At 39.5% G+C, this 18,052-nt stretch overlaps 1 protein-coding gene across 10 annotated transcripts in view; it reads left to right on the plus strand.

Annotated features, from left to right (window-relative positions):
• FLT4 (fms related receptor tyrosine kinase 4) overlaps nucleotides 1-18,052 on the plus strand; it is a 350,628-nt gene that overhangs the window by 115,432 nt on the left and 217,144 nt on the right. Inside the window, exon 1 of one of the 10 annotated variants that reach the window (XM_056516977.1) lies at nucleotides 8,946-9,386. The exons of the other annotated variants lie outside the window; for them this stretch is intronic. Coding sequence (XP_056372952.1) covers nucleotides 9,329-9,386 — 58 coding nt within the window. The 5' untranslated portion in view covers nucleotides 8,946-9,328. Of the gene's footprint in view, nucleotides 1-8,945; nucleotides 9,387-18,052 lie in introns of those variants that run through there. 10 annotated transcript variants of the gene reach the window in all.

Genomic DNA, 18,052 nt, shown 5'->3' on the forward strand with positions numbered 1-18,052 from the left:
TCTGTGCATTCACTCATATAGTTTGTTCTGTGCATTCGCTCCTATAGTTTGTTCTGTGCATTCCCTCATATAGTTTGTTCTGTGCATACACGCATATAGTTTGTTCTGTGCGTATGCACATATAGGTTGTTCTGTGCATTCTCTCATATAGTTTGTTCTGTGCATTTGCTCATATAGTTTGTTCTTTGCATTTGCTCCTATAGTTTGTTCTGTGCATTCGCTCATATAGTTTGTTCTGTGCATTCGCTCATATAGTTTGTTCTGTGCATTCGCTCATATAGCTTGTTCTGTGCATTCGCTCATATAGTTTGTGCTGTGTGTATGCACATATAGTTTGTTCTGTGCATTCGTTCACATAGTTCGTTTGTGCATAAGCGCATATAGTTCATTCTGTGTTCACGCTCAGAGTTATTCTGTGCATACGCTTATATAGTTTGTTCTGTGCATGCATGCCTATAATTTGTTCTGTGCATACGCTCATATAGTTATTAGGTGCATATGCTCATGTATTATGTTCTGTGCATACGTGCATATAGTTTGTTCTGTGCGTAGGCGCATATAGTTTGCTCTGTGCATACGTTCACATAGTTTGTTTGTGCATACGCACATATAGTTCGTTCTGTGTATACGCTCACTTATTCGGTGCAGACACTCATATAGTTTGTTGTGTGCATATTTTAATCCAGTTTGGTGCAGATGCTCAGTTTGTTATATGCCATATAGTTTTTGTGCATATGCTCATATAGTTTGTTCTGGGCATTCCTGCATATAGTTTGTTCTGTGCATTCACTCATATAGTTTGTTCTGTGCATTCCCTCATATAGTTTGTTCTGTGCATTCTCTCATATAGTTTGTTCTGTGCATTTGCTCATCTAGTTTGTTCTGTGCATTCGCTCATATAGTTTGTTCTGTGCATTCGCTCATATAGTTTGTTCTGTGCATGCGCGCATATAGGTTATTCTGTGCATTTGCTCATATAGTTTGTTCTGTGAATTCGCTCATATAGTTTGTGCTGTGTGTATGCACATATAGTTTGTTCTGTGCATTCATTCACATAGTTCATTTGTGCATACGCGCATATAGTTTGTGCTGTGTATACGCTCAGAGTAATTCTGTGCACACGTGAAATAGTTTGTTCTGTGCATACGTGCATATTATTTGTTCTGTGCATACACTCATTTAGTTATTAGGTGTACATGCTCATATATGTTCTGTGCATACGCGCATATAGTTTGTTCTCTGCATACGTTCACATAGTTCGTTTTATGCATACACGCATATAGTTCGTTCTGTGTATACGGTCATAGAGTTATTCTGTGCATATGCACATATACTGTAGTTTGTTCTCTGCATACGCTCACTTAGTTAGTCTTGTGCATACGCGCATATAATTGTGTTTTGTGTATACGGTCATAGAATTATTCTGTGCATACGCGCATATAGTTTGTTCTGTGTATATGCATATATAGTTGTTAGGTGCATACACTTACTTAGGCTGGGTTCACATCACGTTTTTGCCATACTGTTTTCAATCTGTTTTTCCCATTGACGTCCATGTTAAAAAAAAATGTATGCGGTTTCAGTACGGTTTTTAAACCAGAGACAAAAACGTGGTCAACCACAGTTTTGACTCCGGTTTAAAAACCGTACTGAACCGCATACTTTTTTTTAACATAGACGTCAATGGGAAACGCACATGTATACAGTTCCATACAGGAAACTGCATACGTTTTTACTTTGCCCATGCGCATTTGCATCCTAAAGTCCCCACCCAACACCCCTCCCATTAAAAATGGACAAAATTATCAAAAACGTATGTTTTTTTTTTTATAAAAACGGACGGAACTGTATGCACTTTTAAAAACAGTATACAGTTTCAAAATGCATACTGTTTACTTTTTCCCATACTGTTCCATCCGTTTTTTTGCTATATGGTTTTCTTTAGAAAAACGGATTGAAAACAGCATGGCAAAAATGTGATGTGAACCCAGCCTAGTCTGTTCTATGGATATGCTCATGTAATTGGTTCTGTGCATGCAGTCATAGTTTGCGCTGGCCATACGCTCATATGGTTTGTTCATTGCTTATGCTCATTAGCTTATAGTTTGTTCTGTGCATACGCGCATATAGTTTGTTTTGTGCATCCACTCATATAGTTGTTTGGTGCATATGCTCATATAGTTTTATGCTTGCACTCACAAAGTCTGTTCTGCCCTTACTCTTATATTATTGGTTCTATGCATGCAGCCTTTGTTTTGGCCATATGCACATATAGTTTGTGCTGTGTATTTGCTCATATAGCTTGTTCTGGCCTACGCGCATATACAGTCATGGCCGTAAATGTTGGCAACTCTGAATTTTTTCAAGAAAATGAAGTATTTCTCACAGAAAAGGATTGCAGTAACACATGTTTTCCTATACACATATTTATTCCCTTTGTGTGTATTGGAACTAAACCAAAAAAGGGAGGAAAAAAAGCTAATTGGACATAATGTCATACCAAACTCCAAAAATGGGCTGGACAAAATTATTGGCACCCTTAACTTAATATTTGGTTGCACACCCTTTGGAAAAAATAACTGAAATCAGTCGCTTCCTATAACCATCATTAACATGATAACGACCATGGACGAGTATAGACATCCAGGTTGGCGGGCGTTCCCGCACCTGGACGTCTATACTCGTCCATTCTTCTCGTGGGTGCTGCCCAGTGCACCCACGAGATCGCGGCAGGGACTCGGCTGTATCACACAGCCGGGACCCTGCTGCACTGCCAGGATCGAAGTAAACTTCGGTCCCGGCAGTTTTAACCCTTACAGCCGCGGTCGGAAGTGACCGCGGGCTGTAAGTGTTCTGACAGAGGGAGGGAGCTCCCTCTGTCTCCTCTGCAGCACCCCGCATCGCGATCGCGGGGTGCTGCGTGTAATACGCGGCTGGCCGGGGCCTGCCGCACTGCCGGGAGTGAAGTTCACTTCACTCCCGGCAGTTTAACCCTTACAGCCGCGGTCAGAAGTGACCGCGCGCTGTAAGGAGTTCTGACAGAGGGAGGGGACTCCCTCTGTCTCTCCTGCAGCACCCCGGAGCATCGCGGGGTGCTGCTGCATACCTGGGCAGCCGGGGGTCCTACAAAGACCCCCAGGTCTGCCCTGGGTATTGCCTGCTATATTAAAAATACATTTATTAAATGAATCTAAAAAAAAAAAATGCATAATGTGTAGGATCGCATGTAATATGCTGCGGATGTCCACCATGTGATCCTACACATTATGCAGCAGTCACGGTAATGAGCTCGCTGCTGCGGCTGGGTAGCTTTGTGCGTCCACTCATAGCGGCGGATTTTCCACCAGCAGTCATGAGCAGACACACTGAGCTACCCAGCCGCAGCAGTAATGGATATATTCGCCATGAGCGGGTGCTTATTCCCACAACATGGCGGATATATCCATCAGGAGCCTTAACTGTCACAGACAGACGCGTTATACTGCCAGCCGACCAGCCAATAACTTGTAGGGGTGCGGTATATAAATGGGGTCACTTGTGGGGGTGGGGGTACTGTTCTGCCCTGAAAGCCAAATAGCGCTCCTCTCCTTCTGAGTCCTACCACGCGGCCAAGGAACCATATATGGCCAAAGCGGGGGTATTTCCGAACATGGGACAAGCAGCTAAATAAAATATAGGGTGCATTTCTTTCAATATCAGAAGTGATGTACAAAAAATATGCCCCCCAAATGATGCATTTGTGAAAAATTGCAATTTTCGAATTTTTAACACTGACTTTGTAATAATTCCTGCCAAAAAACGATGGTGTTAAAATACTCACTGTACCCCCTAGCGAATACCTTGAGGGGTCTAGTTTTTAAAATGGGGTAATTTGGGGGGGTGTTCCTATGTTCTACTACCTTTTAATTTCTGCAAACCTTGCATAGCACATAAAAAAAGATGTACTTTTCAAATTTTCAAAATTTTCAAAATTTCAAGTTAAATTGTTAGGGTTCTAACTAATTTAAAATGTTAATTAAAAACTAAAAAATGATGTCAAAATAAAGTAGACATCTGAAAGTATAAGTTTCATAAACTATTTGGTCAGTAAGTATAAATATATGCAACCAATTAGTGTTAAAAGAGCAAAAAATCTAAATTTTTTGTAAAAATTTCATGATTTTTTGCATTGTAAAAAAAAACTACAAATGATATCGACTTACTTTTACTATGTACATGAAGGACGACTTGTGACAAAAAAACAATGTCAGAATCATCGTGATTGGCAAAACGTTACCAGAGTTATTCTCTAATAAAGACAGATATCCCTGATTTGAAAAAACAGGCCTGGTCTTTCAGGGGCGTACAGGTTTATTTGCATTGGTCCTTAAGGGGTTAAGCTTCTTACACCTCTCAGCCGGAATGTTGGACAACTCTTCCTTTGCAAACTGCTCCAGGTCTCTCTTATTGGAAGAGCGCCTTTTCCCAACAGCAATTTTAAGATCTCTCCACAGGTGTTCAAAGGGATTTAGATCTGGACTCAATGCTGGCAACTTCAGAACTCTCCGGCACACTTTGTTGCCATCCATTTCTGGGTGCTTTTTGATGTATGTTTGGGGTCATTGTCCTGCTGGAAGACCAAAGATCTTGGATGCAAACCTAGCTTTCTGACACTGGGCTGTACAGTGCGACCCAAAATCCGTTGGTAATCCTCAGATTTCATAATGCCTTGCACACATTCAAGACACCCTGTGCCAGAGCCAGCAAAGCGACCCCAAAACATTATTGAACCTCCACCATATTTCACTGTGGGTACTGTGTTATTTTCTTTGTAGGTCTTATTCCATTTTCGGTAAACAGTAGAATGATGTGCATTACCAAAAAGCTCTATCTTGGTCTCATCTGTCCACCAGACGTTTTCCCCGAAAGATTTTGGCTTACTCAAGTTAATTTTGGCAAAATGTAGTCTTGCTTTTTTATGTCTGTGTCAGCAGTGGGGTCGTCCTGGGTCTCCTGCCATAGCGTTTCATTTCATTTAAATGTTGACGCATATTTCGCGACACTGATGCTCCCTGAGCCTGCAGGACAGCTTGAATATCTTTGGAACTTGTTTGGGGCTGCTTATCCACCATCTGGACTATCCTGCATTGACACCTTTCATCAATTTTTCTCTTCCGTCCAAGCCCAGGGAGATTAGCTACAGTGCCATGGGTTGCAAACTTCTTGATAATGTTGCGCACTGTGGACAAAGGCAAATCTAGATCTCTGGAGATGGACTTGTGACATTGAGATTGTTGATTTTTTTCCACAATTTTGGTTCTCAAGTCCTCAGACAGTTTTCTTCTCCTCTTTCTGTTGTCCATGCTTAGTGTGACACACACAGACACACAATGCAAAGACTAAGTGAATTTCTCTCCTTTTTTCAGGTGTAATTGTTATATTGCCCAAACCTCAAACTTGCCCCAGGTGAGTTTAAAGAAGCATCACATGCTAATTTTGTCCAGCCCATTTTTGGAGTTTGGTGTGACATTATGTCCAATTTGCTTTTTTTCCTCCCTTTTTTGGTTTTGTTCCAATACGCACAAAGGGAATAAACATGTGTATAGAAAAACATGTGTTACTGCAATCCTTTTCTGTGAGAAATGCTTCATTTTCTTTAAAAAATTCAGGGGTGCCAACATTTACGGCCATTACTGTAGTTTGTTTTGGCCATACACTCATATAGTTTATTCAGGCCATATACTTATATAGTTTATTTGGGCCATACAGGCATATAGTTTGTTCTGTGCATACGCCCATATAGTTTGTTCTGTGCATACGTCCATATAGTTTGTTCTGTGCATACGCCAATATCGTTTATTCGGGCCACACACTCTTATAGTTTGTTCTGTGCATATGCCCATATAGTTTGTTCAGTGCATACACTTGTATAGTTTGTTCTGGCCATACGCTCATATAGTGAGATCTGTGCATACAGTCATAGTTTCTCCTGGGCATAGTTTGCTCTGACCACACGCTCTCACTGTTTGTTTTGTGCATATGCACAAATAATTTGTTCCATCCACATGCCCACACACTTATATTGTTGTTCAGTGCATACACTCATATAGTTAGTTCTGGCCATATGCTCATATATTTTATTCTGTGCATACGTCTATATACTCACATCATTTGTTTTGTGCATACGCTCACATTGATAGTTCTGTATACGTGCTCATTTGATCAGATAGTTTATGTACATACGCTTAGATAGTTGTTCAGGGCATACAGTCAGTTTGTCCTGGGCATGCTCGTGTGTGGAGCACTTGTGCCCAGTGGGTTATAAACTTTGTGTCTCGCTTCATATCAGTGCTTTATATAAAGTGTACTGTGGGACAGACAGCGAAAGAATAATTTTATTTGTAGTATCACATATCAGTGCATCATACAATCATACAGTTTTTACTGGGCATACGCTTAGATAGTCTGTTCTGTGCATATGCTCATATAGTTTGTTCTGTGCATATGCTCACACGCTCATGTAGTTCATTCTAGCCATATGTTCATTTAGTTTGTTCGGTGCATGCGCTCATATAGATTGTTTGGTGTATATGCCCATATAGTTTGGTCTGTACATACGATCATGGTGTTTGTTTTTGGCATGCGGTCCTGGTGTTTGTGATGTGCTTATTGTCTTGATGGTTATGCTGGGCCCACGTTCATATTGTCATGCTCTGCATACATTTCAAGGAGTTATGCTAGGCATACGTTTATGACGTTCATACTCGGTACACATTCATATGTTCATTTGGTACATACGTTTCATGACGTTTTACTGTGCATATGTTTATGGTGTGTAGACTATGCATTCATATCTTTGACTGTGCATGCTTCTTATGGCATTGTGTTAATCTCCATGGATAATTCGGTGCGTAAGCATGTTTATTAACATTTGGAACGTGCTTATAAGAATATAGCTTGGTTTTCTGTTGTGACTTGTCACGTCTACAGGTCAATCATGATTATGACCTGTCTCGACTTCAGGTTGACTTCAATACAATTATATATATATATATATATATATATATATATATATATATATATATATTGGTTACGTTTTTTATCTTCGGCTAGACCGGTTATGTTTACAGGTCGGTTCATTTACAACCTTACACGACTTCAGGTTAGCAACAATGTCATTATATATGTTTATATGTTTATTAAGCATTTGGGTTATGCATACGGGAATATAGCTTGATTTTTCCATTGAGAATTGTCACCTCTACAGGTCATTCATGATTACAACCTGTCTCTGCTTCAGCTTGACGACGATACTGTTAGTTTTATATATATATATATATATATATATATATATATATATATATATTGGTTGAGTCTTTCATTTTTGGCTAGACCTGTCACGTCTACAGGTCAGTTCGGTTACAACCTGACACAGCTTCGGGTTGGCGACAATGTCATTATATGTTTTCATATGTTTATTTAGCATTTGGATTGTGCATACAGGGATATAACTTGGTTTTCTGTTAAGATTTCTCATCTGTTTTGGCTTCAGGTTGACGATGATATTAGTTTATATATTGGTTGAGTCTCATGGTCATGTTTGCCGCATAAGTGGTTTCATTGTCAGCTGGGCCTGTCACGTCCACAGGTCGGTTACAGTTACAACCTGACATGACTTTAGGTTGGCGACTAGGTAATTATTTATGTTAATATATGTTATTTAGTACTTGGGGTTGTGCATACGGCATATGGTTTGTTTTCTGTTGAGACTTTTCATGTCTACAGGTCACAGAGTGTGTGCTAGCCGGGTGCATAAAAAAAAAAAATCATGACAGATATCCAGTGGGAGACCTCTATCCCTTTGTTATTAGCTTTTATTGGGTTTTGCCACTCTTCACTTTAACTAGCCTTTAATACTATAAGGATTTACTTAGCAGATATGTAAATTTTTTGGCTTTGTCGCATTCGAAGAGGGTGTCTATTTTCTCATCCCATGCAGTCAAGTAGCATAAAAAAGGGGATCAGAAAGGTCAGGTTTGCAAGGCAACCTTTTTCGGGAGATTATTTGGACAGTTGTCTAATGTCCTGATGGATCTCCCTTTTTCCTTGTCAATAGTTTGACCTTGAAAGTGGCACTATTTAGGGTTATTAAGACCAGGTAAATTCAACTGTAAGACGGTCAAGAGCAGTTCTTGAGGTATACCAGCTTGGCTGAAAATCCCTTCACTATGTGTTACGTTTGAGTTACTCCAAACATCTTCGCCCAGACAAATAGTGGAAGCTGTTAATTCTAAACTTCACATAGGTTTTCTTACGTGGCAGTACATGGCATCACTCTTACTGCCTTATTAGGTAGGGGGTACGGTTATATGGCAATTGTGGTTTCTGTAGTTTAGGTAGGTTAGGTACTTTGATTTGCATGAGCATAGACCACTAACATATTTATTTATAGTATAAAATAAAGTGTAGGTCTGAGCTTCTGAACGAATAATCGAAAAATTAGGTAGTGAGTCCCGGTCAATCAGGATTGTTACGTATTCTGTGGAATTATTGGTGATCTTTAAATGATGGCTACAGTATACAAACTGTATAGGTGATATGTCATTTATTAAACAGGGACTTCATCAGACATCATTGCATATTAGCCTCGCACACACCATGGTACATGCATAGCTGCACCTACACAGCTCGGTAGTGTCCCTAGAAACTGTATTCTCATGCTGGCAACTGTGCATTTATCTCCTGTGCTGAACAGACTCAGGCATCAGAGAGGTGGGGGCTACGTAAGCTGGTCTGTAGCAAGCAACGTAGATTAAAACAATAATAAATACGTTCACACAGGAACTTCTTTCCTCCCCACCCCCTTATCCCTCCTTTGCAAAAGTGCTGTACTTTAAAAGTTTTTTTTTCCTGGCAGCTTGGTGGAAATACAGAGAGAGAGCTCCGTCTAATAACACACATAGGAAAAGGAAACTATTGTATAATGCATCCTCATCCCTGTGCACACACAGACACACACACAAAAGTTTCCTCTGAGGTCCAGGGGATTCTTTAATTTCTCGTTCTAACATTCTCTCAGTCTGGGAAAGGCAGAAAAGTTGAGACATTTTTCACATTTTTTACAAAATTCTTCTCCCACCTGTGTCTAAAACTTGGAGGTCACTGTGGGTGACAGCCAGTAGTGACAGGCATTTTTTTTTTTTACGTCAGTGGCTCGGCCACTCGGGTTGGTACGCTTTTTGTGCTTTTTGTTTTTATCTTTTCTTTTTCTTTTTCCTGGGAATAATATTATCAGGTAGAGCTATTTTCCTCTGGTGATACCTAAAACCTACAGAAGGGAAAGCTGGAAATGAAGAGAGTCCTCTGCGTGCTTCTTGGCATTTGGCTGGCTACTGTTGACAGAACAGGTAAGAATTTTTTGGTCATTTGTTGCTATTTTGATTGATTATTTGTGAAGGATGTTGGGACACATATAACATTTGGACAATGTTTATGGGGCATGGGCAAATATGTAGGGCATAAACACATTTTGAAAAATATAGTCAACTATGTAGGGGAATAACAATGTTTAAAGAACATGTTTGTTGGACATGGACAATGTTTTTAAGATATTGACAGTGTTTGTAAGACTTGGACAGTGTTGAAGTAGGACATGGACAATGCTTGTAGAACTTGGTAGGTGCTTACAGGACTTAGACAGTGTTGAAGTAGGATATGGATAACTCTTGTAAGATTTGGAAAGTGTAGAACTTGGACAATTTTTATAGGACTTTGACATTGTTGAAGTAGGACATGGACAATGCTTGCAGAACTGGAAAAGTGCTTCTAGAACTTTGACAATGCTTGTAGGACATGCCTTTAGGGCATGGACAATGCTTATAGGACTTGGACAGTGTTTGTAGGACATGATTTTAGGACATGAACAATGCTTATACGACTTGGCTAATACTTGTTGGACATACATTTAGGACATGAACAATGCCCATAGGACTTGGATAATACTTGTAGGACAATTTTTTGAGGAATAGACAATATTTTAAGGACAAGGACAATGTTTGTAGGGCATACTTCAAGAATGTGAACAATACTTGTATGACATGGACAAAATTTGTGTATCATAAATGGGAAATCTAATTGCTGGGATTTCCTAAAAAAAAAAAAAAATATATATATATATATATATATATATATATATATATATATATATCACACTAAGCCAAGTCACCCTTGATTCTAATTGTATTGCTTCAGGATGGTCTATAAAGATCTCTGCTAATGTTGTAACCCCATGTATAATCTACTAATATTATACTTTAGATATATAAAACCTGTCCATCATTAACACAAGTGAACCAAATGACAATGTTACACCCAAAACATAAACAAGGAAAAATCCTGACCGCAGCAGACCCTAGTTTCCAAACGCATATAAACATCATGCAACATCTGTTATTATCAGGAAACAGCTTACACTGGATTTAGGACCATTACTGTATAATGTACATGTGAGCTAATAGCGGAGGGCTGTTTTCACTTTAATAAAAGTTATAAAACATTCTCAGGCATCGCAGCTTTAAGTCTTTAACTCTTACTACATTAAGCATGACAGTGAATGGACGTCTGTGAACTTTAGGGAAACAAAGGCATCCTATATGAACTATATATATATATGTGATCTCTATACCTGACCTATTATAGTATTGTCCAGTATAGTCTGCACAGATAATTCTTCCAAATTTCTGATCTTAAAGAGATGTGTTACTGCTCCCATGTTGAAGCGATCAGGAAATCCCAGTTCCCATGATTCATTAACTATTTCATTCCTGACCTAATTTTTTTCCTATAGCAATGGCTATGAAGTAAGTTGAAGTCCAATGTAATTTGACTTCCGACTTTTGAAAAACCTGTCTATGAATTTATTGGCTTTCTATGTACACTTTGTGACTATTACAGCGTCGGTTTATCTACCTGATCTCTACTGTCTCACTGAGGGATCTGAAATATTTTAGCATGAGAGTTCCTTCTGAGAAGTTATTCTATTTAGTAATCAATGACAATTCATCTATTAAACTAGACAATATGATAAGGCAATCTATGAGAATATATTGAGGATAAATTCCGTGATCATTTAATTTATTAGAATATATGATCTCATCATTCCATCTATGAGAACAAATAATCTGATAATTCAATCTATGAGAATAGATAATATGATCATTCCATCTATGAGATTGTTTTACCATTCCATCTAAGAGTTTATCTGATCATTCCATCTATGAGAATAGAGTATCTGATCAATCCATCTGAGATTATCTGATCATTCCGTCAATGAGAATAGAGTATCTGATCAGTCCATCTATGAGTTTATTTTATCATTCCATCCATGAGAATAGATTATCTATATGATCTCCATATTCCATATGTGAGACTAATTTATTTAGATTCTCATTTTTGGATGCATTAATTTGTCTGCCATCTAATGCTGAATATATATATATATCTTAGATTCTTAGACAAAATATTAGAACTAGAGCCCTATTTCTTTGAATAAACATATTACATCACAATAGAAGTTATAAGGACTAATATAGGAAGCCATCTAAATACAATACATTATTACAATACATACTATTTCTAATTAATGTCTACTGCTGCATTAAAGATGTAGCAAAGCCAAGTTTGTTAGATTAAGCAAAGTCAAGCTTGTCATGTGCCACTGTTCATTATGGTATTGCTGTGTTTTTTGCAATTACACATATAACTGCACATAAATGTAACATATGTCACAAAACATTAATAATAAAACCTCAGATATTTAGACAAATTCAGCTCTGCTACATCTGCACCTGGACAATTCTTCAACTATACATTCTAAAAAATAAAAAAAAAGGGTCCAAAATGTTTTACATGAGCAGATTGGCTGCAATGGGAAGTTGGAAACATTCGGTAGCATAGAGATGCTGCAAGAAATGAAATTGCACATTTATCTGGTAATCAAGTTACTTTTACATTGACTGTGTTCATATAGTGAATCGGATAAACACTGCGGCTTGTCTTGCCAGCAGCGTACAGGATAAATAATCAGTATAATGAACAGAAAGATCCCCACGTGTACATAATGATAGGAGGACTGAGAGTGATAAAGATCCCGCATGTACATAGTGATAGGAGGACTGAGAGTGATAAAGATCACGCATGTACATAGTGATAGGAGGACTGAGAGTGATAAAGATCCCGCATGTACATAGTGATAGGAGGACTGAGAGTGATAAAGATCACGCATGTACATAGTTATAGGAGGAATAAGAGTGATAAAGATCCCGCATGTAGATAGTGATAGGAGGACTGAGAGTGATTATGACCCCCGCATGTACATAGTAATAGGAGGAATAAGAGTGATAAAGATCCCGCATGTACATAGTGATAGGAGGACTGAGAGTGATAAAGATCCCGCATGTAGATAGTGATAGGAGGACTGAGAGTGATAAAGATCCCGCATGTAGATAGTGATAGGAGGACTGAGAGTGATTATGACCCCCGCATGTACATAGTAATAGGAGGAATAAGAGTGATAAAGATCCCGCATGTACATAGTGATAGGAGGACTGAGAGTGATAAAGATCCTGCATGTACATAGTGATAGGAGGACTGAGAGTGATAAAGATCTCGCATGTAGATAGTGATAGGAGGACTGAGAGTGATTATGACCCCCGCATGTACATAGTAATAGGAGGACTGAGAGCAATAAAAATCCCCAAATGTAAATAGTGATAGGAGGACTGAGAGCAATAAAGATCCCCAAATGTAAATAGTGATAGGAGGACTGAGAGCAATAAATATTCCCACATGTACATAGTGATAGGAGGACAGAGTGATATAGATCCCCACATGTACATAGTGATAGGAGGACTGAGTGATAAAGATCTCCACATGTACATAGTGATAGGAGGACTGAGAGCGATTATGATACCCCATGTACATAGTGATAGGAGGATCGAGAGTAATTAAGATCCCCACATGTACATAGTGATAGGAGGACTGAGAATGATAAATATCCCCAAATGTACATAGTGATAAGAGGACTGAGAGTGATAAAGATCCCCACATGTACATAGTGATAAGAGGACTGAGAATGATAAAGATCCCCAAATGTACATAGTGATAAGAGGACTGAGAGTCATTAAGATCCCCACATGCACATAGTGATAGGAGGACTGAGAGTGATAAAGATCCCCATATGTACATAGTAATAGGAGGACTGAGATTGATAGTCACCAGCCCTTTAACAAACACTGATACAATTGATTTGGTTATGCTTTGGAGCACTGATCACTTTTTTTTTTTACATACATAGATCCTAATTGTGAGATATGGACACTGAGTTAGACATGGGATTCTCTTGAAGCAAACATTTAGTTCACTACAATTTCCAGCACCCAAGACACCTGCCGCACCAGCCCCCCACCTTCCCCTAGTATAAAAAAAATAACTAAGCTCATTGCTGTTAAAATCATCTCAACTTTGCGTCCTCCCTGGTTGGTGCCATGTTATGTGTTATAATGTATATAATGTATTTTCGACATCCCGTCCACCTTTGTCATAACACATCTTAATTTATAGCACACACAAGACAACATCTCCTATATACTGTATACACATGCAGGTTCACATTCTCGTCATAACCCCCCAGAGGTAATAAAGACACCCTATTATCATACTATCCATCCAGCATCAGCTCTTCATTACACATTCTCTCCAATATATTACCATTCCAATAGCGTATTATCATCTTTTAACATCAAGGAGTCTTTAGATTATGCCTGCACCTGACAAGTCCAACACCCCATTATCATTCTTTAAGTCCTTGTTCATTCTGAATAATGACCTTCTCTAAACCTTGCAGTGTTATTATAAACCATCTTAATGTAACACATGCATGGTATCAGGCTCAGATTGGTTGCAAATGGTCCCAATGGATCCATCACTAGGTAATTAGCCCTTAAATTGGCACTGTCAAAACTTTTGATATGTTGTAAAGCATGCAAAACCAGTATTACACACTGAAAAAGCCAGTCAAACAGTTCCCCCCCCCCCCCCCCCCGCCTGCTTGGACACATACTGGTCCTGCTGTGTCCATGCATCATCACCTATGTCATGGACACACTTCCTTGATTGACAGCTGTGAGTGCAGGGCTCACAGCTGGAGGAAAAATCCTCTCACTGTCAGTTTGTGTCCCGCTACTGTCAGTGAGGACAAGCTGGGAGTTGTAGTTTTGCTAATGCTAGGGGAGATGTGAGCAGACAGCATACTGAGGGAGGGGGCGGAGACCTGCACAGTGAGGCCACGCCCCCTCCCTTTGAGAGGCATTCAGACTAGCGAGCTAAATTAAAAGTGTAATAAAAATAAAATAAAGGTGCTAGACACATAAAAATTAGATGTACATGGACATGTACATTAGGTACTGAGTGATAGATTTAAAAAAAAAAAATTTTTGTTGGATCTGACGGGTACGCTTTAAAGGAGTAGTCCAGTGGTGATTCAGTGGTGAGCAACTTATCCCCTATCCTAAGGATAGGGGATAAGTTGCAGATCGCGGGGGGTCCGACCGCTGGGGCCCCCTGCGATCTCCTGTACGGAGCCCCGACAGCCCGCGGGAAGGGGGCTCTGCCATAGAGATGTATTGAGGGGGCGTGTCGGCCGCCGCTTCGTCCGGGGGTCGACACCCGCTATCTCGGCGGAGAGCCGGGGCCCCGTACAGAGAGATCGCAGGGGGCCCCAGCGGTCGGACTCCCCGCGATCTCAAACTTATCCCCTATCCTTAGGATAGGGGATAAGTTTTTCACCACTGGACTACCCCTTTAAGGTCCTGTAGAAGACAACTCTATTTTAGGCCAATGACTTGCCATCGGGCTCAATTTTTTATTGACTGATTCACAAGTAACCTTTTAGGCAAGGTTCACATTGCGATTTGTGCTTCCGAGATACGTCAACAACATCTTCCAATCAGGCACATATGTCTTTATTCTCAGTTTGGCAGGGGCCCCTATTCAATTGAGCAGACAGCGTTTTTCACTCTAAGTCAAAATGACCCAAATGTAGTCAATAGATGACTATGTTTGGGTTACTGAATTTAATGCAGCACATGCCCCTCTGAGCATAGATATATCAGCAGCTGATTTTGAGATATTGTCAAAGTATTCATGCCTAGGAGGAACGAATTGCAGTGTGATCCTGGCCTGAAGTTTTATTGATCATATGGCCTGGTGTACAATGGCAAGAAGAAAGATGACAATGAAATCAAAAGTGGACAGCTACATGTTTTGTATAGATGGAGGATAAACCCTCAAAATCATTTTATCTGGTAGGCCCAAGACATCTCCATACATCATTATGTGCTGTACCCTTCATTGACGCCTTTGACTCCCACCTAATACGCTGGCATAGATGACCCTCATATCTTTATTCAGTTCTGGTAAAGCCCATTTATACAAAGTACTTATGGGTCCAATGGGAATGATAATGTACAGCTGTACAGATAATGGATCAAGTTAAATGAGATAATAATTACACAGAATGGTAATGGTCACTGGGGAAATTGATGGTGGAAGCATTACATTTCGATCTATTACCTGGGCACGTATCATGTTACATTCTTTGCTATGTTTTTTATTTTTCCATGTAAATAGGTGTTCGTCTACTAAATCAGCTACTTACCTAGCTCCTAATAATTGTTACGGAGTGAAGCTGTTGATAGAAGAATAAAATGTGTTGATCATTGTACAGTTTACATTTTTAAAGAGGTGTTTTCAGCTTTTAGCAAAGTTGATCACAGGGCACAGGATAGGTGGATAAAGGGAAAACCCATATTCACCCCTCTGCTCACTGCCAGTCCAGCACAATCAACATTCTGGTCTGCCAGCAAAAGTGCATTGGTGACCGGTCAGTGCCAAAGGACCAATCACTGTCCTCAACAGTCACGTGCAAGAGGAAGTGCACAGGACTGCTGAGACCTGGGATTGTCATCAGGCCATTTACAGTGGGCAGTAAGGAGGGTCTCATCCCTTATTTTGCTAAAAAAAAATCCCCCAAAAAACTATTTTAAGCTATTAAGGAAAAATTGGATTTGGTTGATTTCACTATTTAATATTGAACATTGGCAGGAACTTGCAGAATTTGTAGTCCATAGTTGTACCTGTCACCACTTAAAGGGGTACTCCGGTGAAAAACGTAATTTTTTTTTTTATCAACTGGTGCTAGAAAGTTGAACAGATTTGTGAATTACTTTTATTAAAAAATCTTTTATCCTTCCAGTACTTATTAGCTGCTGAATACTACAGAGGATATTCTTTTCTTTTTGGAACACAGAGCTCTCTGCTGACATCATGTCCACAGTGCTCTTTGCTGACACCTTTGTCCATTTTTAGAACTGTCCAGAGTAGGAGAAAATCCCCATAGAAAACATATGCTGCTCTGGACAGTTCCTAAAATGGACAGAGATGTCAGCAGAGAGCACTGTGGTCATGATGTCAGCAGAGAGCTCTGTGTTTCAAAAAGAAAAGAATTTCCTCTGTAGTATTCAGCAGCTAATAAGTACTGGAAGGATTAACATTTTTTTTTTATAGAAGTAATTTACAAATCTGTTTAACTTTCTGGCATCAGTTGATTTAAAAAAAAAAAAAAAGTTTTCCACCGGAGTACCCCTTTAAAGAGCATCTGTCACCTAAACTGCACAGTAGCAACTTTCCCATGAAGACATTTTTTTTAATGTCCCCTTAGATAGCATGGTACCAACTCTCTTTTATAAAGACATCCTCCTTAATTTCCCCTGTCCTTATATACCTTTATGATCCTGTTTGGTGGCCGAAAAATAGGTAAAAAGGACTTTGTAAAGCAGTCGAAGTTGTCCTGGAGACAGGGGCAGCACCACATCACAGCAGAGTGACTCACATCCCAAGCTATCTGTCTACCAGAAGCTTTGTCTGCATGTGCGCTGGAAACAAGCATGGGCACAAGGTAGACTGCACAGAGAGAGCTGCTGGCAACCTCATAGGATAGGGGATAACTAGCCCTAGTGGTGGGACACCCACAAGCCAGGAGAACAGAGATGAAATTCCCCCAAAATAAACGAGGATCACTGTATGTGCAGCCAGTGCTCCATTCATTCTCTATCAGGCCTCTGTATGCTGTTTGCATTTGGCAATGTTTTGGAAGATCCATAGAGAATGAATGGAGTCAGGACCCACAATGCACAATGTGATCTGTTCATACCGGGGGACATAAACATGGCTCCACATGTATGATGACTACAGGTCCTCCATAAGTATTTTATTTATTTATTAATTAGACATAAAAGGGTCTTAAACCCAGAAACAGGATCCCAGATGGGCTGGGCAGCCACACTGTATTGTATGGGATATTAGATGGTCTAGCATATTGAGCTATTCCTCTTACTAGTAAAGTGTATATAAAACCCTACATATGTGCTTTTTGAAGAGACACCGTATTTCAGGCCTCATTTCTCAGAGCTAGATAAACACTGTCCTGGAACTAAACTAGGAGAGATTATATAAAATTCAGACATTGTAGTCAGGAGAAGGAAAAAAGAGGGGGTGGGGAAGTCACAATATCTGCAATTTATTTTTGGCTTATTAGTCCTACAGAACTAAAATCTCTTTAATACTATGCATCTGGATGGCATTTCAAACACAAATGACTCTCTAGATATATGAAAAAATACCGGGCCTAATAAGTAAAAAGAGTAAAAAAAAAAAATTATTAAAACTAAAGCACCAAACAGATATGAGCGTATCACTTACCAGATGTTCACACAACCATCCCATGGGATACAACGTATTGTTGGATTGTCAAGAGTATGTGCTTTACAGTACTTCATTGCCTCAATGTATAATTAAGGGGATGTCTGGTGAAAGAAACAACCTGTATTGAATGTCACAAAGTATAATAAAGCAACAAACTAATATAATGTTATTAGCCAGACTGCACAGATCTTCCATTATCAGCTGAACTGTCTGGCTTGTAGCTGTAATATTTTGTCACACTTTCATCCCTGCT

Source organism: Hyla sarda, chromosome 4 (genome assembly GCF_029499605.1).
Source record: "Hyla sarda isolate aHylSar1 chromosome 4, aHylSar1.hap1, whole genome shotgun sequence".
NCBI classification, from domain to species: Eukaryota; Metazoa; Chordata; class Amphibia; order Anura; family Hylidae; genus Hyla; species Hyla sarda.